Source organism: Caretta caretta, chromosome 6 (genome assembly GCF_965140235.1).
Source record: "Caretta caretta isolate rCarCar2 chromosome 6, rCarCar1.hap1, whole genome shotgun sequence".
Classification (NCBI taxonomy): Eukaryota; Metazoa; Chordata; order Testudines; family Cheloniidae; genus Caretta; species Caretta caretta.
Genome location: NC_134211.1, coordinates 153,730 through 174,969, shown reverse-complemented (window position 1 = coordinate 174,969; position 21,240 = coordinate 153,730). Strand labels below are relative to the sequence as shown.

At 62.3% G+C, this 21,240-nt stretch overlaps 1 protein-coding gene across 3 annotated transcripts; it reads right to left on the bottom strand.

Annotated features, from left to right (window-relative positions):
• Nucleotides 1-1,893: 1,893 nt before the first annotated feature.
• Nucleotides 1,894-20,987, bottom strand: CD19 (CD19 molecule). Of its 3 annotated transcripts, XM_048853058.2 has the most exons (17): nt 20,753-20,983; nt 20,076-20,354; nt 13,591-13,842; nt 12,438-12,734; nt 11,397-11,489; nt 10,831-10,879; nt 10,437-10,507; nt 9,107-9,214; nt 7,379-7,429; nt 7,121-7,186; nt 6,522-6,581; nt 6,079-6,138; nt 5,644-5,715; nt 3,797-3,877; nt 3,632-3,718; nt 2,823-2,906; nt 1,894-2,703 (listed from the first exon to the last, which is right to left on the bottom strand). In XM_048853058.2, the coding sequence occupies exons 1-17, from the start codon at nt 20,865-20,867 to the stop codon at nt 2,624-2,626; spliced, it is 1,905 nt and encodes a 634-aa protein (XP_048709015.1). In that variant the 5' UTR covers nt 20,868-20,983; the 3' UTR covers nt 1,894-2,623. The 3 variants fall into 3 exon arrangements, with proteins under 3 accessions (XP_048709015.1, XP_048709017.1, XP_048709016.1); XM_048853060.2 differs by lacking the exon at nt 9,107-9,214 and having other exon boundaries at nt 20,753-20,987; XM_048853059.2 differs by lacking the exon at nt 2,823-2,906 and having other exon boundaries at nt 20,753-20,984.
• Nucleotides 20,988-21,240: the final 253 nt, after the last annotated feature.

Below are 21,240 nucleotides of genomic sequence, written 5' to 3'. Positions count from 1 at the left end.
GTGAACAGCTAGAAGGACTGTGCAGTAACAGGGTTCCCCTGGGGATTGCAGCGAGCAGTCCAAGGGGCGGAGGAGTCTGCAGCTCGACCCTGGCAAAGAGGTGGTGACCTGGAGAAGGGCTGGCACACTAGGGGTTCTCCCTGGAAACCGTGGGGAGCCTGTGAGTCCACAACAACTTGGGAGGAGCGGAGTGATGGCCTGTCACCGTCTCCTTAAGAAGGACATTGTCACCCTGTGCAAAAAGAGAGGGTTGAGCATTGGAAAGTTCACCAAAGCAGAGTTAATCGTGCAGCTGGAGGAGGATGACCGCTCTAAGGAACAGATTCCTGACCCCAACTGGGGCTATAGCAGGATCTGGGAGCAGCTGAAGCGGGAGCCAGGCATCGCCAAGACTCCTGTCCCCGACCAGACGGGGGTCTTCACGATCGGGTTCCCCATCGGGGGATCAAGACAGACGGGAGTGGAGCTGAGTCCGAGAGAGCAAGAGGACTGTGAGAGACAGCGAGAGCCTGAGAAAGACCTGCAGAAGCAGCAGCAGCAGCATGAACTGGCGGTGGTGGGGTGGAGAGGCCTAGGGGACCTCCCCGGGGTGAGTGGGGATAGATCCCGGGGGGCCAGTTCCGCAGGGAACCTCGAGACTAAATTGCTGCCCCTGGTTAAGGAGGGGGGGGGGTGTGGATGCCCACCTCACTGCCTTTGAGCAGGCTGGCGATTTGAACCAAGGGGGCCCTGCGGAAAAGCCCCGGTGTCTAGCTCCCTTGCTGGGTCCCAAGGCCACAGACTCCGTCAGCCAGGTGGTTGGGGATGTGGACAGGCTCCCACTCCTGACCCCAACCTATATGTCTGTGTGGAGTTTCCTGGGGCCAGGCCCCCCGGACCTCCAGTGGGAGCAGAAGGTGATGGTCAATGGGGAGACATTCTTGGGGTGGCCAAAGGGCATGGGCTGCATAAACCTTCCCACATGCGGCCTGCGAGTGCTATCGACCACCCTGACCTAAGGGAGGGCGTGAAACTGGAAGGGCCTGGTGTAACTCCTACCAAGGAATGGGAGAGATGCTGGGGCATCCATGGGAACGTTGGTGGCTTCGAACTTCCCCAGGTCACCGGCTAAAGTGACCCTGCTCAGTTCGATCTCGAAGGGGGGAGAGATGTGACGAAGTGGGACTGTTCTTAATGTTTCCTCTGAATAGTGTGGGGGTGCCTCAGTTTCCCCTAGGCAGTTCTTAAGTATCTAGGGGGTGGGGTAAGGGTGTATGATCATTGCAGAGCCCTAGAGGGCAGGTGTATGCAGGAGTCTGGACACAGAGAATGGCCAACACCCTGTTTCCTGGCAACTAATGGCCTGGGCCCTTCCCCCCCTGCAAGGTGAGAGCTGAAGGGTTGGAGAACAAAGGAATCAGGTGACCTCCTGGCCCGGGAAAGGAACAAAGCCCAGAGGAGGAGGGGCTGGAGGGGTTTTCAGTTTGGGGCTGGCTGGGACATGGAGTGAAGTGCAGACGTGGTTGTCTGGCTCACTGCCCCCCAGAATGGACCCAGCTGAGGGGTCCCGTTCTCTGCACCTGCAAGCTCTGTTTTAGACCATGTTCCTGTCGTCTAATAAACCTTCTGTTTTACTGGCTGGCTGAGAGTCACGTCTGACTGCGAAGTTGGGGTGCAGGACCCTCTGGCTTCCCCAGGAGCCCCGCCTGAGCGGACTCGCTGTGGGAAGCGCACGGAGGGGCAGAGGATGCTGAATGCTCCGAGGTCAGACCCAGGAAGGTGGAACCTGTGTGAGCTGCGTGTCCTGAAGACAGGCTGCTCACAGAAAGGCGACTGCCCCAGAGTCCTGACTGGCTTCATGGGGAGCAGTTCCAGAGCATCGCCCAGGGACTCCGTGACACCCTGTCCCCAGCATGTCATCGGGGGGGGGTACAGACACTGGGGGGGCCCTTTCCCCAGCATGTCATCGGGGGGGTACAGACACTGAGGGGCCCTGTCCCCAGCATGTCATTGGGGGGGTACCGGCACTGGGGGGGCCCTTTCCCCAGCACGTCATCGGGGGGGGTACAGACACTGAGGGGCCCTGTCCCCAGCATGTCATCGGGGGGGTACAGACACTGAGGGGCCCTGTCCCCAGCATGTCATCGGGGGGGGGTACAGACACTGGGGGGGCCCTTTCCCCAGCATGTCATCGGGGGGGTACAGACACTGAGGGGCCCTGTCCCCAGCATGTCATTGGGGGGGTACCGGCACTGGGGGGGCCCTTTCCCCAGCATGTCATCGGGGGGGGTACAGGCACTGGGGGGGCCCTGTCCCCAGCCTGGACATGCACATGTCAGACGCCGAGGGCTGCGATCCAGCCCAGCTGGATGGAGCTGTCCTTGTGGGGCAGCCGAGCCCAGGGTGGGGCAGGCCAGAGGCACCTGGGGGCACGGTGTTAGCAGCTGGCCATTGCAGAGCCATGGGAACAGCGTCTGGAGCCCACGGGCCCTCCGCAGCTTTGGGGCCGTCCCCAGCAGTGGGGCCCAGGACGTGGAGCCGGGATGGGGATCGGAGCCATGGGGGCGCGGGGCCCTCCCTGAGAGCCCTGTCCTCACGGGCTCAGATACTCTCGCTGCCTGTCTTGGCCCGGGGGCGGCGTGTCCTAGTCCCGAGTGAGGCTCCGGGGCACCGCTCGCCTGGCGGGTTCAGCTCCGACGGGCCCTGGGGCCCTCAGCCCAGCAGCTGCAATGACAGCAAAACAGGTGAGAGCCCAGGGGCGCCCCCGCCACTGACCTCTACCCCCAGGTCCCACCCCGGGGACCCCCCGTGCCCAGTCTCACCACCACCCACCCATCACTCACCGTCTCCACGCAGCTCCACGCTCCCCTCCCGGGGGGGCAGGACACAGCCCGGCCCCCCCTCCATGTTCTCATAGGAATCGGCGTCTGCGGACGGGAGCCGGGGTCAGAGCCAGGGCCTGGGGGGGCTGTTGCCCCCACTCCACCCCCCATACACACCTCATCTCCGGTGGAGGAGGTAGAGGGCTGAGCCCCTCCCAGCCCTTCTCCTGGGGAGCCTCCCCTTGCACCTCTGGGCCTGGGGAGGGGCAGCTGGCATGGTGGGGGCAGAAACATCTTGGGTGTTTCAGGGAGAGGGCCTGGTGTGGGGGCCCCAAGGCCAAGGATGGTCCCTGCATGCTGGGATATTGGGGTCACCCCAGGGAGGGGGGCTGGGAGATGGGATGACCCCAGGGGTGTCAGGATGGGGGTATGGGAGTGACCCAGGGAGGGAGGCTCAGGAGGATGACCCCTGGGATGGGGGTCAGGGCACTAGGATATGGGGTGACTCCAGGGAGAGGGACTCAGGGGGCTGGGATATGGGGGTGACCCCAGGGAGGGGGCTCAGGGTGCTGACTATAGTGGTGACCCCTGGGAGGGGGGCTCAGGGCACTAGGATATGGGGGTGACCCCAGGGAGGGGGCTTGGGGTGCTAAGATATGGGGTGACTCCAGGGAGGGGAACTCAGGGGGCTGGGATATGGGGTGACCCCAGGAAAGGGGGCTTGGGGTGCTGAGATATGGAGGTGATCCCATGGAGGGGGCTCAGGGTGCTGGGATATGGGGGGACCCAGAGTGGGATATTGGGGTCCCAGCCCCATTCCTGGAGCTCACCTTCCTCCTGGCTGCGGTCCCGTAGGCGGAGATGCCAGGCAGGGGCTGCATACAGAGCCCCGGCCATCTCCTCATAGGCCTGGGAGCCTGTGGGGAACAAGGGGGCATCAGGGAAAGGTCGGGGGGCCCTCTCGCCCTCCCAGGGGAGCTCCCAGCCCCTCTCACCAGCAGAGTCCTCGCTGTGTCCATCCTGCCGATCCCGCTCCGGCTCCTCACACGCACCCAGCAGCAACAACATCCGCAGGTCTGGGGGGAGAGACCAGCCACTGGGTGAGGCCACCCAGCGCCCCCTACAGGCACCCTGGGGTCCACACACACCCCCAGCGCCCCCTACAGGCACCCCAGGATCCCCCCCATAGCACCCCCTACAGGCACCCTGGGGTCCACACACACCCCCAGCGCCCCCTACAGGCACCCCAGGATCCCCCCCACAGCACCCCCTACAGGCACCCTGGGGTCCACACACACCCCCAGCGCCCCCTACAGGCACCCCAGGATCCCCCCCACAGCACCCCCTACAGGCACCCTGGGTTCCCCCCACACACACACAGTGCCCCCTACAGGCATCCCAGGTTCCCCCCCCACAGCACCCCCTACAGGCACCTTGGGTTCCCTCCCCCACACAGAGCCCCCTACAGGCACTCTGGATTCTCCCCCCCCCACAGTGTCCCCTACAGGCACCCCGGATTCCCCCCTCACAGCACTCCCTAGAGGTACTCTGGGGTCCCCACACATACACAGCGCCCCGTACAGGCACCCTGGGGTCCACACACACACCCAGCGCCCCTTACAGGCACCCCGGGGTCCCCACACACAAACACAGTGCCCCCTACAGGCACCCCAGAATATACCCCCCCACACAGTGCCCCCTATAGGCACTCTGGGATTCACACACAAAGACACACACACAGCACCCCATATAGGTGTGACGAGGTGGGACTGTTCTTAATGTTTCCTCTGAATAGTGTGGGGGTGCCTCAGTTTCCCCTAGGCAGTTCTTAAGTATCTAGGGGGTGGGGTAAGGGTGTATGATCATTGCAGAGCCCTAGAGGGCAGGTGTGTGCAGGAGTCTGGACACAGAGAATGGCCGACACCCTGTTTCCTGGCAACTGATGGCCTGGGCCCTTCCCCCCCTGCAAGGTGAGAGCTAAAGGGTTGGAGAACAAAGGAATCAGGTGACCACCTGACCCGGGAAAGGAACAAAGCCCAGAGGAGGAGGGGCTGGAGGGGGTTTTCAGTTTGGGGCTGGCTGGGACATGGAGTGAAGTGCAGACGTGGTTGTCTGGCTCACTGCCCCCCAAAATGGACCCAGCTGAGGGGTCTCGTTCTCTGCACCTACAAGCTCTGTTTTAGACCATGTTCCTGTCGTCTAATAAACCTTCTGTTTTACTGGCTGGCTGAGAGTCACGTCTGACTGCGAAGTTGGGGGGCAGGACCCTCTGGCTTCCCCAGGAGCCCCGCCTGAGCGGACTCGCTGGGGGAAGCGCACGGAGAGGCAGAGGATGCTGAATGCTCCGAGGTCAGACCCAGGAAGGTGGAAGCTGTGTGAGCTGCGTGTCCTGAAGACAGGCTGCTCACAGAAAGGCGACTGCCCCAGAGTCCTGCCTGGCTTCATGGGGAGCAGTTCCAGAGCATCGCCCAGGGACTCCGTGACAATAGGCACCCCCGGAATTCACCCCCCCCACACACACACAGCGCCCCCTAAGGCACCCCCGGAATTCACCCCCCCACATACACACAGCGCCCCCTACGGGCACCCCAGGATCCCCCGCCAAACACAGACAGTGCCCCCTACAGGCACCCCGGGATTCACACACCCCCACACAGCACCCCCTATAGGCACCCCAGGATCTGCCCCCCCCACACAGCACCCCCTGCAGGCTCCATGGTATTCACATACTCACAGTGCCCCCTATAGGCACCCCAGGACCCCACACACACACAGACCCTGGCAGGGGAGGACTGACCCTGAGCCCCCCACCCCAGGACCCCACACTCCCTGAGCCCATCACCTGTTACGAGCCGTGCAGCTCCAGGGCTCAGCGGGGCGCTGTCCTCCTCCGTGTTCTCATAACACTCGCTGCCTGCCAACACAGGGGGCAGGTCCCTGTCAGCAGCAGCCCCTGCCTGCTGCCCTCTGATGGGCTTCTGGGGCTGGGACACCCTACCGGGGGCAAGCCTCTGGATGGCCTGGAGTTACCAGGGATCCTGTTACCTAAGGCCATCGGCCAGTGTCACCAGGGGAGCCGTTACCAGGGTGATGAACAGGTTGCCAGGGGTGTTGTTACCAGGGTGATACTCTGGACCCTGGGAAACCATTGCCCTAGGTGTGCAGATCCCCGCCCACTCCCAATCCCCAGGGTGAGGGGCCCCTCCTGCCCTGGGGCATGCCTGGGAGTGGGGATGTGTCCTCCTGGTAGCCCCCCGCCAGCACCCCACACTGTTACCTTCAGAGACCTGGTCTTCGGCCCCGGGGCCCTGGCGAGCATTCGTGTAGTGGGAAGCATCTGGGGACAGGGAGGGGGGGGCAATAAATGAGAGATACGGGGGGGGAAGCTGTGGGGCTGGGGGTGCAGGGCAGGGTGCTCTGTCAGCCCAGGGGAGACCCCCAGAAACTCCACACTCAGCCCTGCTCCCTGCCACACCACAGCCCCACCTCCCTGCCCCCACCCCTTTCCCCACCCATGACCCCGCTCTCAGCCCTGCCCCCCCATTCCCCACCCAGCACTCCGCTCTCAGCTCTGCCCCCCCCATTCCCCAGCCAGGACCCCGCTCTCAGCCCTGCCCCCTCATTCCCCACCCAGGACCCCACTCTCAGATCTGCCCACCCCCCATTCCCCAGCCAGGACCCTGCTCTCAGCCCTACCCCCCATCCAAGTGCCCCCGTTACCTGAAGCCCAGTTGCCTCCTGCTCTGTTCTGCTCCAGACTGTTCTCGTAGCAGGCACCGTCTGGGGGAAGGACGGGAGGGCGTCAGGGGAGCGGATGTCCCTAAACAGGCCCTGGGCTTCGCCCCCTTTGGAGACCGCAGCCCCCAGTGTAGACTAGGGCCAGAAAGGCTGAGGAAGCGGGGAATGGGACCCAGGGCCTTTCTCTTCTAGGGGGCACTGGCTCCCATCCAGCCCCAGGGCGGGGGGGCGGGGCATGGGATATGGGGCCTTTCCTCTCTAGGGGGCGCTGGCTCCCATCCAGCCCCATTGCAGGGGCGCGGGGCATGGGACACAGGGTCATTCCCCTCTAGGGGGCGCCAGCTCCCATCCAGCCCCATGGCAGGGCATGGGACACGGGTCATTCCCCTTTAGGGGCGCTGGCTCCCATCCAGCCCCATCGCAGGGCATGGGACACAGGGTCATTCCCCTTTAGGGGCGCCGGCTCCCATCTGGCCCCCGGGCAGGGACTGGCTGGCTCCGGGGAGTCAGTCCCGTCTCACCCCAGGGCAGTGGGTGGTGTAGGGTGAGGGGGCCGGGGGTGGTTTTGCGGGGGCTGTTACCGCTGGACCCCTTGTCCCCCATGCACAGTTTCATGTCCCCGTTGGTGTTTTCATAGCCATCACCATCTGGAGCCGGGAGAGAAAAGCAGAGCAGGTGACCCCAAACCAGTTGCCTGGCAGCCCAGCCCCTTCCATCACCCCCTCCCCATGCCCCCCATCCTGTCCCCTCCCAGAGCCCCTCCCCACCCCATCACTGTCCTGTCATGCCCCAACCCCCTCTCTAACTCCAGCTCCCCGCCTTCTCTGCCCCCCACTCACCCTCGGCTGCTGGTTCTTCCTCACTGTCCGGGTGCTCGTACTCCTCCTCGTCTGGGGGGAGAGGGGGTGTCAATGTGGGTCTTGCGGCCCCCAGTCCCCTTTACTCTGGCCCCTCCCTGTGCTGAGCTGCCATCTCTTGCTCCATAGGGCCCCCTGGGGAGGCAAGGATACCCCTCCCCCATCTTCCTGCTTGTGGCTGGGCTCCCATCACCGCCCCCTTTCTCCCACTGTGTGCCCCTGCCCCCTCTGTACCCCTCACCCCATCCCTCATCTGGCTGTATCCCTCTCACACCCTGTGACATTCTATACCTTGGGGGAGCATCCTGTAACCCCCATACTCCTCATTTTTATATAATTGTGATCCTACATAGAAGGCAGGCCTGGTAAGGTATCAGTTGCCACATCTGGCTGCATTGACCCCCTTGTCCCCGTTCCCACCCAGGCCAGCTGGTGTGACTCCCCCTACTCATGCCGCCCTTCCCTCACTGTGCATCTTCTGGGGCCCTGCTCTGACCCTGCCCCCTGTTCCCAGATCAGGGGAAAGGTTATGATCTGCTGAAAGTCATTTCTCTATCCATAGATGTGTGTCATTAATGCAGTTATGAGATTGTGTGGTACGGTTGTCACTGAAATATGCTGTAAGTTGGGGAATCAGCCAGATATTAGCTCCCCCTGAGGTAACAACAAGGAAGGTAACCAGCGCCCTGGTGGGGTGTCAAACAACCACCAACAGCCATTGTCCAGCCAGGGAGCTGGGATGCAGTGACTCGCCTACATGAGGCCACACCAGGGGGATTGCTCAACCTGGCCTGGAGACTCAGCAATGCCCCCAGACATGCCTGGACTTGTGTTTCCCAAGCACATGGACTGAGGGTATAAAACAGACACAGGGGCCCCATGCTGGGCCTTCCTCCTTCCCCCACCTACGCTGCAACCAACAAGGACACTATGAAGACTCCAACTGAGGGGACTGGCCCAGATTTCAAGGGTGAAATCTGTATACTAGGAACCGCAATATCCAGTGGGGTGAGAAAAACTGCTTAATCTAGATGTTGCCCCGTCTAATAGGTTTGAGAGTTTAGACTGCATGCTGATATTTTATTTCTTTTGGTAACTAACTCTGGCTTTTTATCTTTCACATAATATCACCTAAAATCTGTCTTTTATAGTCAATACGTTTGTTTTACTGTTTATCTTCACCAGGGAGTTTGTATGAAGCGTGTGGCAAATTGCTCAGGTTTGCAAAGGCTGGTGTAGATCCGCTTTCCATTGCTGAAGTGGTGAACCAATTAATAAATCTGCATTGCTCATCCTGAGCAGTGCAAGACGGCATATTCCTGAGGTACAGTGCTGTGAGCTGGGGGGACTTGACTTTCTCTGCGTGAGTCACGAGTGGCCCTGGGAGCTTTCACGCAATCCAGCTGGGCGTTGGGATTCCACATGCGGTTGTGCTGAGTGATCACAGCCTGGAGGGGTTTGCTGCTGGTCACTAGCAGGGCATTGTGAGAGACAGCCCAGGCTGGAGAGAGTTCAGGGGGCACAGCGGTCCCATGGTCCCAGGCTGCACCCCGGGGATCCCGTCACACATCCCACCCCAATATGTGCCCCCCATCACTCCCATCCTCCCAGTCTGTGCCCCGGCCCCCTTTCTGCACCCTACTCCTGCGGTGCTTGGAAAGCCATGGAGGGGGGCTGGGTTGGGGTCACCTCGGGGGGGGTGTCACTCACCCTCTGACACAGCAGCACTGATGGGCCCCTCTGCAGGCAGTGGCCTCCCCTGCCCTCTTGCACCCAGTGCCACGATCTCATAGGGCACTGCATCCGTCTGCCCCACACCTGGGAACAGGGGGCAGGGTCAGAGCAGGGCCCCAGAAGATGCACAGTGAGGGAAGGGCGGCATGGGTAGGGGGAGTCACACCAGCTGGCCTGGGTGGGAACGGGGACAAGGGGGTCAATGCAGCCAGATGTGGCAACTGGCCATCCCTGGGGGTCAAGCCCCACAAGCCCTGGAGCTGGAAAGAGGCACCAGTACGCCCCTCCCTAGGCCGGCTGTGGGGACGCAGCCCCCTGGGTGACTGGAGGGAGGGTACACAAAGCGAGGGGGGCTCTGCATTAAGACAATGCCTATGATCCAATCGCATGCTTCAGGGCTGTGGCCTGTCACCTGCAGGGTCAGGAAGGAACTTGCCCCCCTTTGGCTGGCTGGATTCTCAGTTTTATTTTCCCCTTCCTCTGAAGCACCAGGGACAGCCCCACTGGGGAGGGGACACTGGGCGGGCAGGCTCTGAGGTGGGTCAGAGAACCCTCCCGACACACTTGGCCGGTGGAGCTGGCTCCCATGTGCAGAGCCAAGCTTGTGGCCCTTTGCAGAGTCAGGAAGGATTCTTTCCCCAGGTCAGACTGGCTGGGACAGAGGGGGACCCGTGGGGTGCTGCAGGCATTGGGGGCACCCCAGGCTCCCACATTCCCTGCCTGGGGCCACAACAGCTCAGCCGCCTTGGGACTAAACCACTTCAGTGCAACTGGTACATATGGGGGGGGGGGGTTACAATGGGCTGTCATACGCAGGGGGTCAGGCTGATCCAAAAGCCGCTTTGGGGCTTGATCGCTTTGAAAATATGGGGGGGGCACTCACCTGCGGGGCAGGGTGTTCCTGTAGAGGGTGGAGGAGCAGAGAGGAAATGGGGTGTGGGGGGCATTCACCAGCTGTGTTTGTAGGGGCTGACTGTTTTTGTGGGAGGCAGGGTGTGTGTTGGGGGGCAAAAGGAGTAGTGGGGATGTTGGGGGACCCAGCAGAGGCAGGGGCCACTCACTGGGCGTATCTGCAGGGAGCAGGACATTCTCATAGGGGGAGTAGGGTAGGGGGTGCTGGGGAGAAGGGAAGCAGTAGGGGAGTTGGGGGGTGGGGACACTCTGGCGGTGCCTACAGGGGGCAGGACGTTCCTGTGGGGGGCAGGGGCTGGGGGTGCTGGGTAGAAGGTGTTGGGGGGCAGTAGCTGTTGGGGGGCAGGGGCTGGGGGTTCTGGGTAGAAGGTGTTGGGGGGCAGGGGGCACTCACCAGCAGTGTCTGCAAGGGGCAGGACATTCCCATAAGGCGTGTGAGCCCCGTTCCCAGTCACCTTGAAAAACCTGGAAATGGAGGAATCATGACCGGGAAATCAGAATCACAAACTCCACACACGCACCCCCGCCACCGCCAGGCAGAAACTCCGCCCCCCCGCCCCTCCCAGAGACACCCCACAGGCACCGCGTGGGTCAGAGACATCCTGCGCCCGTCTGCCAGACACCCCAGGGCATCCCCCACACCCAGAGACCCTCCTGCTTCCAGCAGCCCCCTTCCCACAGCCCACACAGACCCCTCTTCCGGATCCCAGAGACGCCCTCATCCTGCCCGGGGCACAGACCCTTCCTTCCCACCCTGGGGTAGCAGGTTCTCCCCCAGCCCAGGTCACCTCCTGGCAGGATCCATCAGGCATTTCTTCCTCCTCCTGGTCTGCAGGGCTGGAACCAGACAGCACAGGGCTGTAAGGGGGGCACAGGGGAGCCAGCCCCCCTGGCCCCCAGACCTCCCCCAATGCTCCCAGCACCCAGTGCCCCTCCCCCACCCAGCCACCTCACTCAGCACCCCTCCCCCCGACCAGCCACTCGCCAAAACCTCCACACCCCACGCAGCACCCTCCTGCACCCAGCCAGCCCCCCTCCAGCACCCAGCACCCCTTCCCCCACCCAGCACTTCCCACCCCACTCAGCACCTGTTCCGCTCTCCCCCCACCCCCCTGACCTCTGCTCCCTATGGCCAGGGTCATCACCCCAGGACTGAAGGTGCCGTTTTGGGGGAGACGTGCCCCCCACAGTGTGGACCCCTCTCACCGGAGCCCTGAGGACTGAGCCCAGTCGCACCCACCCACCCCACAGCACAAAGCAAAGCCCGGGGCCGATTGGCGGGCTGAGGGGCAGGGCTACAAGGGGGGCCTGAGATGTGGGGCAGGGACTGGGGGCGTCCCGGATCCCAACTCACCTCGGCGGATCTGGTAGTATCCAAACAGGGAGGCCAGGCCAACAGCAACGTATCCAAGTCCCGCAGCCCCCACGATCCAGGGCTGCCACCCTCCTGGACAGAGACATTGTGACGGGCCTGGCCTCACCCCCCCTGCATGTGCCCCCCATGTCCCCCTGTGACGAAGTGGGACTGTTCTTAATGTTTCCTCTGAATAGTGTGGGGGTGCCTCAGTTTCCACTAGGCAGTTCTTAAGTCTCTAGGGGGTGGGGTAAGGGTGTATGATCATTGCAGAGCCCTAGAGGGCAGGTGTGTGCAGGGGTCTGGACACAGAGAATGGCCGACACCCTGTTTCCTGGCCACGGATGGCCTGGGCCTTCCCCCCCTGCAAGGTGAGAGCTAAAGGGCTGGAGAACAAAGGAATCCGGTGACCTCCTGGCCCGGGAAAGGAACAAAGCCCAGAGGAGGAGGGGCTGGAGGGAGTTTCAGTTTGGGGCTGGCTGGGACATGGAGTGAAGGGCAGACATGGTTGTCTGGCTCACTGCCCCCCAAAATGGACCCGGCTGAGGGGTCCTGTTCTCTGCACCTACAAGCTCTGTTTTAGACCATGTTCCTGTCGTCTAATAAACCTCTGTTTTACTGGCTGGCTGAGAGTCCCGTCTGACTGCGAAGTTGGGGGGCAGAACCCTCTGGCTTCCCCAGGACCCCGCCTGGGCGGACTCGCTGGGGGAAGTGCACGGAGGGGCAGAGGAGGCTGAATGCTCCGAGGTCAGACCCAGGAAGGTGGAAGCTGGGTGAGCTGTGTGTCCAGAAGACAGGCTGCTCACAGAAAGGCGACTGCCCCAGAGTCCTGCCTGGCTTCATGGGGAGCAGTTCCAGAGCATCGCCCGGGGACTCCGTAACACCCCCCGCTACTGCCCCCCTGTACCCACGCCCACTAGTTCCCCCACCCCTTGGGCAGAGCCATCATCACCCTCCTGCCCCATAACCCACCCTACTCCCCATGGTCACTCTGCCCCCTACCTGTGTGGCCCATGACCCCCACATCACTCTGCCCCCTACCTGTGTGGGCCGTGACCTCCAGCTCCACAGCGTGGCTGTGGTTGCCCCGGACACAGCGGTAGGTCCCGGCCTGGTCGAGCGTCACGGCCGGCAGCACCAGGGCTGGGCCAGTGCCCAGGGAGAGCTGAAACATGTAGGCTCCGTAGCGCCGAGCCGCCAGCTCCACCAGCTGCTTCCACGAGACCCCCGGGCCCAGCCGCTTCCAGGCCAAGGAGCCTTGGACCCAGGCGTCTGGCATGGAGCCATTGCAGGGGAGCCAGGCCGTGTCCCCAGCCAGCACCGAGAATGTCAGCTCCCCTGCGGGGGACAGGGACAGTCAGGGGTGGGACGGGAAAGATCTGGGGAGTTGTAGGGCAGGGAGGCAGGAGCAGAGGGCAGGAGGCAATCGGGGTGCCGGGGTATCAGCAGGAACTAGGGTTGCCAGGCATCCAGTTTTCGACTGGACAAAAAGGGACCCCGGCAGCTCCGGTCAGCACCACTGATCTGGCCATTAACAGTCCGGTTGGCGTGGGGCTGGCAGGCCCCGTGCCCGGCTTCATGCAGCTCCCGGGAAGCGGTAACATGTCCCTCGGCTCCTAGGTGAAGGGATAGCCAAGGGGGCTCCGCGCACTGCCTCCACCCCGAGCGCCGGCTCTGCAGCTCCCATTGGCCAGGAACTGCGGCCAATGGGAGCTGTGGGGACGGTGCCTGTGGGCGCGGGCAGCACGCAGGCCCCCTGTCCCCTACGCCTAGGAGCCAGAGGAACATGCTGAGGTCAGCACCACCCCGAGCCTGCACCCTGACCCCCGTCCTGTGCTCTAACCCCCTGCCCCAGCCCTGAGCCCCCTCCCGCACCCAAACTCCCTCCCAGAGCCCACACCCCACACCCCCTCCCGCACTCTGAACCCCTCAGCCCCAGACCGAAGCCCCCCTCCTGCAGCCCAAACCCCTCATCCCCAGCCCCAGCTGGAGCTCTCACCCCCTCCCGCACCCCAACCCCCTGCCCCAGCCCAGTGAAAATGAGCTAGTGAGCGAGGATGGGGGAGAGCGAGCGACCGAGGGAGGGGGGAAGGAGTGAGTCTCAGAGAAGGGGCAGGGGGCGGGACAAGGGTGTTCAGTTTTCTGCAATCAGAAAGTTGGTAACTCTAGCAGGGGGCACAGCAGGGTCCCTCACCTCCCAGGTGCAGGTGCACGGTCCAGCTCTGGTTCCTGGCCCGGCACCAGTACCGCCCAGCGTCCCCTGATTCCAGCCCCTTGATGCGCAGGGTGTTGCCGTTGGGCCAGTGCCGTGGGCCAGCGCGGTCAAACTGGTGGGTCCTGTTGTCTGTATCCCTGAACCAGTCCACAGCGGGGGTCTCGCGGGCATTTCCCGCAGCGCAGGGGAGCACGACCTGCCCCCCCTGGGTCCCAGAGATGTAGAGCTCCCCTGGCAGGGATGAGAGCAGGCTCAGACCACAGCCCAGCCCCCTGTCCACCCCAGTCTCTGCTCTCTGGATCAGCTCCCAGGTCTCCTGCCACCTGCCCCCCAAATCAGCCCTCCTACCCCCACTGCCTGCCCCCAAATCAGCCCCCCACTGCCTTCCCCCTTATAACCTCCAAACACCTGTCCACCAGATCAGGCCTCCTCCCCGCACCACCTGCCCCCCTGGGTGAGCCCCCAGGCCTCCCGTTGTCTCCAAAGTCAGCCCCCTGCTGCCTTTCCCACGGGTCAGTCACCCTCCCCACACCGCCTCAACCCCGGATCAGCCCCTCTCCCCTCACCACCTTCCCCCCTGGATCAGCTCCCAGGACCCCCACTGCCTGCTTGTGATGAAGTGGGGGGGTTTCTTAGTGTTTTGCATGAACAGTGTGTGCCTCAGTTTCCCTGTGTGCTGCATGTTTAATGAGGTGGTGGGAGAGGGTTTGTTGTTACAGAGGACCAGGTGTGATCTTGCCTAGCAGTTGGGACCCCAGACAGCAGCCTAGAGATGGGGGACCCTAGCAACCAATGACCTGGTGACTAGGAGGCCCACCCCAGCTTGGCAGTCAGCCAGTTCTGGCCAGTGGGAGGACAATGGGCTGAGGAGAGAGGACCCTGGTGACCTGAACAACCAGTTCCAGCCAGAGGGGAACAGAGGACGGAGAAGAGAGGGCCCCAGTGACCTGTTTACCTGAGACCGAACACAAAGGACAGAGGAGGGGCCGAGAGGGGAGTGGATATAGGACGCTGGGCTGGAAGGAGGGGGCTGCTGGACTCAGGAGAGAGAGAACAACCAGAGCCCACCTAGATGCAGGACAGACCTAGACATAAGGTGCTGAGACTGGCCAGGCCCGAGGGCCCTGAGACCTGCCTGTGCTGGGTTCAGATGCTCAATAAACCCTCCTGTGTTACGCTGGCTGAGAGTCACTGGAGGCTGCAGATCAGGGGGCATCGCTCCCTCTCGGCATGTGGGTCCTGGGGGTCCAGAGCGAGGGGACTCCCTGAGGGGCCCACGGCAGAGACAGGCATGCTAAGGCTCAGAGAGGTGTGGTTCCAGGAGGCGGAGGGGCTTAACCCCCGAGAGAGAGTGGACCCCCAAAGAGGGCTGTCTCACTGAAGGGGGTTCTCCCCAGGGACTGCACGGGGCCAAGAGTAGGCACGACCTGTGAGTCCGTGACAACGTGGTAGCAGAGGATGGTTGGCGGATGCACCCTACAGACAATTGGCTGCGAGCGCAGGTGCTTTGCAGTGAGTGGCTGCCAGCGATAAAACTAGGGAGTTGAAGGAACCAGCGAGGAAAGGGTCTAGAACCAGCTCTGTACGAGGGACCTGGCATGGCTGGGAGAGAGGGAGAGAGGGCTGAGCGTGGGGAGGCTCACCCAGAAGCAGCTGATTGCCTGGCTGGGAGAGAGTGAGCGGTTCGAGGAGCAAGTTCCAGTTCCAGCGGGCTTTCGGGATGCCCGGAGAGCCTGGGAGTAGCAGGGGGCAGTCGGAGTAGCAGCAGGGGGCCAGACCCAGTTCCCCAGCCAGGAGGGGGGCTTCCCAACCTGGGTTCCCCCCAGTGGATGTGAAGAGATGGAAACTGGAGCTGAGAGGGCAGGAGCTGGAGCTGGAGGAGCAGAGGTTATAGCTGACAGCTCGGAGCAGTGAAAACATGAGTTGGAGGAGAGGCGGGCCAAGAGGACCTGCCAGGGGGTAAGGAAGCTTAGATTCCAAAGTGTGACCCGGTGTAATGGGGGGGCGGGAGATATCGGTTCCTCCCTCACTGCCGGTGAGGACGTTTGTGATTTGAATCCGGCTGACCAGGCGGGTGGGCACGGCTGTCTAACCCCCTGCGATGGGGTGGACAAGGCCCAACAGCTCCCTGCTGGAGGCCTCAGGATTCTGCCTCACCCATCCCACGAAAGGCGCAGTGGAGAGGTCCTCCAAGAGGCTTAGCGCGGTGAGGACGCAATTAATCAGAGGGGCTGCTGGAACGGCCAATCCAGGGCCAGGAGGGCCCTATAAAAGGAGCTGCAGAACAGTGCAGTCATTAGTTGCTGGGTGGCGCTGGAGAAGAAGGACTGTGTGCCTGGCTGGACGAGCAGCAGGACCAAAGACAGTCTGCTGGCAGGGACCTGGGGGGAGTGAGAGGCTCCTGGCTGGAGGCTAGGACTGAGCTGAAAACAGTTTGCTAGCAGGGACCAGGGGAGCAATGAAGAAGCTCCTGGCTGGCTGCGGGAACTGAGTAAGAACTGAGCCTGGGGAGGGCTGCAGGAAGATAGTATCTCCAGGGAAGAAGCCCTGGGGATGTGGCCCCATACCAGCGCTGGACTACTTAAAATCCAAAGCCCAGGGAGGGCTACAGAGTCACCACCAGAGTGGCACTAGATACAGTCCACTGGGACCTATACACCGGCAGGGGTCTGTTCTGATTCACATGCAGACAGTGTGTGACTCGGCCGGAGAGCTGAGTCGCTGAAAAAATCATCTGAGAACCACCGAAAGGGGTCACCAGAACTAAAGAACGCAGGCATGCCCAACCAGAGGGGGCGCTCGCAAGAGGTGCGTGCTGACCCCGTTACACCCCCTTGCTTGGCCTCAAGGCGATAGAAGCGTTCAGTCAAATGGCTGGTGTAGGGACTGGGGACGATGAACGGTTCAAACAGGCTTTGCTGCTTAAGTTTGAGTGGACCACTGAGGCAGATAGGAAAAGATTCAAGGGTGTACGAGAAACTCCAGGTGTCTCATACAAGGAGGTCACCACCTTGCTGGGGGAATATCTCTGCAAGGGGGAAAAGGGTGCAGGGCCACCCCTGCAGAAGATGGGTATAATCGGGTGGGATTGGAGCAGCTGTAGGACGTCTGTCCTCAAAGCCCAAAGACCTGAGAAGTGCAGGTACTCTAGCAGATAAGTGTATGGGCAGCAGAGGGGGGAAGGAACCCACATTGGTGACTCGGAAGGGGAGTCACACAGAGACCTCTCAGAGGTGGGACTCCACCCCAAGCTTGTCCACCCCAATGCAGGGCTGCCCACTAATGCTGAAGAAGGCAGACTCCCTCCATGGGTCCCAAGAGACCTGAGCTGTAATTATTGTGCTGCAAAAAGACACCAGGTGGTGCAATACCCAAAGATAAAGAAAGTCTTGGCCCAAGAGACCCGCGAAGGGCTAACGTGGTGAAGGGAGGACAGCCTGTAATGCAGGCTCAGAGAGTCAGCTGTGTCTATCCCAACCAGCCAGCTTCTGGGGCAGGGGAGGGGAGGAGGCAGACGGGCTTCTACTCCGAGCCCAGCAGATACCTGAGCCCAGGGGTGCACAAGAAGACATCTTGGCTCCCCAGTGGGAGCGGAAGGTGGGGGTCAATGGGGAGCATTCATGGGATGGAGAGATTCTGGGACCAAGAGACTCCACTGGCAGCCAAGGGGCTGTGTAATTTGGGGGGAAGGCTCCCCAGCTGAAGCCATTCACCTGCCGATAGCTCAGATCCCGTGCAGACACAGGAAGGCTTGGAGGGGGTCGGGGGGACTGGTAGCTGGGGTCCTTCAGCACATCAGCTTTGATGTACTCTTGGGAAGTGACTGTGTCTCTGAGACAGGATCTGGACCAGGTGTCTGTAACCCCAGAAGAGTAAAGCGAGAGAGCCCGGATCTCGCTCCTCCAGACAGGGGCCAGGAGAGGGCTCAGTCCGCAGTGAAGCACAGGGCAGAGCCCAGTGGGCAGTCGCCACCTCGTCCCCATCAAAGTAGATGGGAGGGAGGTCTGGGGGCAGTGGGGTCCAGGCGCTGAGGTGATGCAGGCACAGCCGATGTGGTGGGCCCGGATGAGGTAGTGCCCAGTGCAAACCTAACCCTGAGGGGGGTCGTTGGACCCTCCAGGTTAAGGTGCCTGTAACAAGGGTACATCTAAAATGGGGGGCCCCAAAGAGGTTGGGGTGCCCAATCCACTTCCAGAGGCGGTGCTGATGGGGGGATGGGTCGGAGACCTGGTCTGACACCAGCAAACTACCTATCAGGGGAGGTAACACCTCCAACAGGGGTGTGAGTTACCAGGGACAGGGCTTAACAGGGCTGAGACCAAGGCTTTGTCCCCTGGTGGGGAAACAGACACAGTAACGGGGGCTGGGCCCCAACCCCACCAGCTGAATTCCAGACCTAGCAGCAGAAGGGTCCTGCCCAGAAGAAGCTGAGAGCAACGGTGTTGCAAGATCCTGGGGGAGGATCGCAGAGAAAGATTCATGTGAGAGAAGGGACCCGGTACCGGGAAAGGGCTTCCAGAGGGAAAACAAAACTTTGGGGGATCAGGAGGCAGCTGGTGGTCCACCAGCAGTATCTCCGGTGGTTGTACCTGGCTGTGAGGTACCTCTCTCTAGAGATCAGGGGGGCCAGCACACTGGGCGAAGGCTGCTGCACAACTTTTACAACCCAAGAAATGCACAGGGGTCCACCCTTTCAAGTTGGTGTCTGGAAAGATAGTGAGGGGTTCCCAGAGCTTGATGAGGGACAACTGGGAGGGGAAGACGAAAGGAAAATTCTGCAGAAGGCTCACGAAGCTCATGGATTTGGCCGGGGAGAATCTAGCCAGGGCCCAAGGGAAGCAGTGGGGCTGGTGCGACAGTGTGCTGGGTCCTATGGCACCTGGCGGTGGGATGGGGTTTGTTGTTGCAGGGGACCAAGTGTGACCTTACCTTCCTGCCAGGACCCCGGACAATAGCCTGGAGATGGGGGAGGCCTGGAAATGTGGGACCCTAGCAGACTGGTGACCAAGATGCTCAGCCCACCTTGGAAGGCAGCTGGTTCTGGCCATGGGAGGACAATGGGCTGCGAAGAGAGGACCCCAGTGACCTGACCAACCGGTTCCAGCCAGAAGGGAACAAAGGACAGAAGAGAGAGGGACCCAGCAACCTGTTTACCTGGTGTGATGAAGTGGGGCTGTTCTTAATGTTTCCTCTGAATATTGTGGGGGTACCTCAGTTTCCCCTAGGCAGTTCTTAAGTATCTAGGGGGTGGGATAAGGGCGTATGATCGTTGCAGAGCCCTAGAGGGCAGGTGTGTGCAGGGGTCTGGACACAGACACCCTCTTTCCTGGCAGCTGATGGCCTGGGCCCTTCCCCCCTGCAAGGTGAGAGCTAAAGGGTGGGAGAACAAAGGAATCTGGTGCCCTCCTGGCCCGGGAAATGGACAAAGCGCAGAGGAGGAGGGGCTGGACGGAGTTTCAGTCTGGGGCTGGGTGGTCGAATGCAGGGAACCCCAGGGCTGGGGTCTGAGCTCCCTGCCCCCCAGAAGGACTTGACTGAGGGGTCCTGGGTGTACCCACAAGCTGTTTTAGACTGTGTTGCTATTGTCCAATAAACCTTCTGTTTTACTGGCTGGCTGAGAGTTACGGTGAATCCCAGGAAGAGGGGTGCAGGCCCCGGACTCCCTCACACTCTGTGACACCTGGGACCGAAGACAAAGGTCGAGGAGGGGCCAAGGGGGGAGATGATCTTGGGGGCTCAGCTGGAAGGAGGGGGCAGCTGTACTGGAGAGGGAGAGCAGTCAGAGCCCACCTGGATGGAGCAGAGACCTAGATGTACAGTGCTGAGGGAGGCCAGGCCTGAGGGGCCGGAGAGTTTCCTGTGCTGGGTTTGGACGCTCAATAAACCTCCTGTGTTACACTGGCTGAGTCACTGCAGGCTAGAGATCAGGGGGCATCGCTCCCTCTGGGGGTGGGGCCCCGGGGGGTCCCGAGCGAGTGGACTCCCCGAGGGGCCCAGGGCAGAGACAGGTGTGCTTAAAGCTCAGAGATGCAGTTCCAGGAGGCAGCGGGGGCAGAGGGCCTATCCCCGAGAGAGAGTGCAACCTTCATGGGGGGCTGTCACACCGAAGGGGGGTTCCTCCCAGGGCCGTACAGAGCTGAGAACTTTGAATCCCTGACACTGCCCCCCTGGATCTGCCCCCCTCCCCTCACTGGATCAGCCCCCTAACATTCCCCAAAACACTATCACCCTCCTGGACCAGCCTCCCACATCTGCACTCTGCCTCCCACCCCACTGCCTGCCATTGCTTAGCCCCCTGGGCCAGGCCAGCCCCACCCCTTCAGTGCCTGCCCTCCACTGCTGCCTGCCCCCCAACTCCCCATCCCGCCCTCCAACCACCACCTTCCCCCCAGTCATCTCCTCCATCCAGACCTTGCCCCACGGCCCTGCCCCCCACATCAGCCCTTTGATCCTCCCGGACTCACGGCTCCCTGGCACATTGAGCAGCACGTTTCCCCCGCTGTCCCCGTCCCACTCGCAGCTGTAGACGCCTGCGTCTGAGGTGGAGACATTGGGCAGCACCAGTGACCCCCAGACCCCGATGCCCATCCTGGTGCGGGGGGGCGGCTCCCCCAGGCTTGCGTTCAGGCTCAGCAGCTCCTGGCCCCACGGGCCCCTCCACAGCCAGGAGAGTGACAACTGAGTGGGGGGGTCCCCATACACAGCCCCGGACCCCCCACAGGGCAGGACTGCAGCCTTCAACTCTGGGGGGGAGGGGTGGAAGAAGAGACACATAAATGGGGAACCAGCCTCCTCCCCAGCCATGACCTCCCAGCCTCCCCCCTCAGTCACAGCCCCCCGCCTTTCCCCAGCCCTGCCGTGGCCTGATCCCGCAGAGCAGCCTCCGCACCACGACCCTACGATCCCAGCCCGGTCCAGCCACTGCCTGGCCCATCCTCCACCTGTCACAGCTCGCCGGCCTCTCCCACACGCCCCCTGGCTCCCCCAGCCCTGAGACATCACCTGGGCCCAGCCCTGGCCCAGACACTCCCCTGCTCCCCCTTTAGCCTCCTGCCAGTCCCCAGGGCCCAACCTTCCCCACATGCACCCTGGCTTCCCCCCAGGGTCTCCCTGGGCCACTGCTTCCCCCAGAACCTCCCACCTGTGGTGTTGACCCGTCTGGCCATTTCCCCCTGCCTCGGGGGGGCCCCGATCCTGGCCGCTACCACCCAGACCAGCAGCGTCAGCAGCAGGAGGCCGTGCAGCTCAGGCGCCATCCCCTGTGCCCAGTGCAATGGCCCCGCGGCGCCTGGCGAGGGGAGGGCCCCGGGGGTGGGCGGGCCCAGAGCTAGGGCTGCTATTTCCAGCAGGGCCTTGTGGTTGTGGCGGGCGGGGCCCTGGACCATGACATTCTCAGCAGAGGGTCCCAGGGGGTAGCCAGGGGCCCTGCAGCTGGTGGAGAAGGGTCATGGGGCTCTACAGCAGAAGGGTGCCAAGAGGGGGTGCACCCCATAGATTGGGGGTGAGTTCTCTGCTTGGAGGGACGAGGCCTGAACGCCCCTGGGATTTTCTGCCTGTGACAAGGCATCGACTGAAGGGGAAAGGAGATGGGGGCAGACCACATCCCCTGACCCCATCTCCCCCCCACAC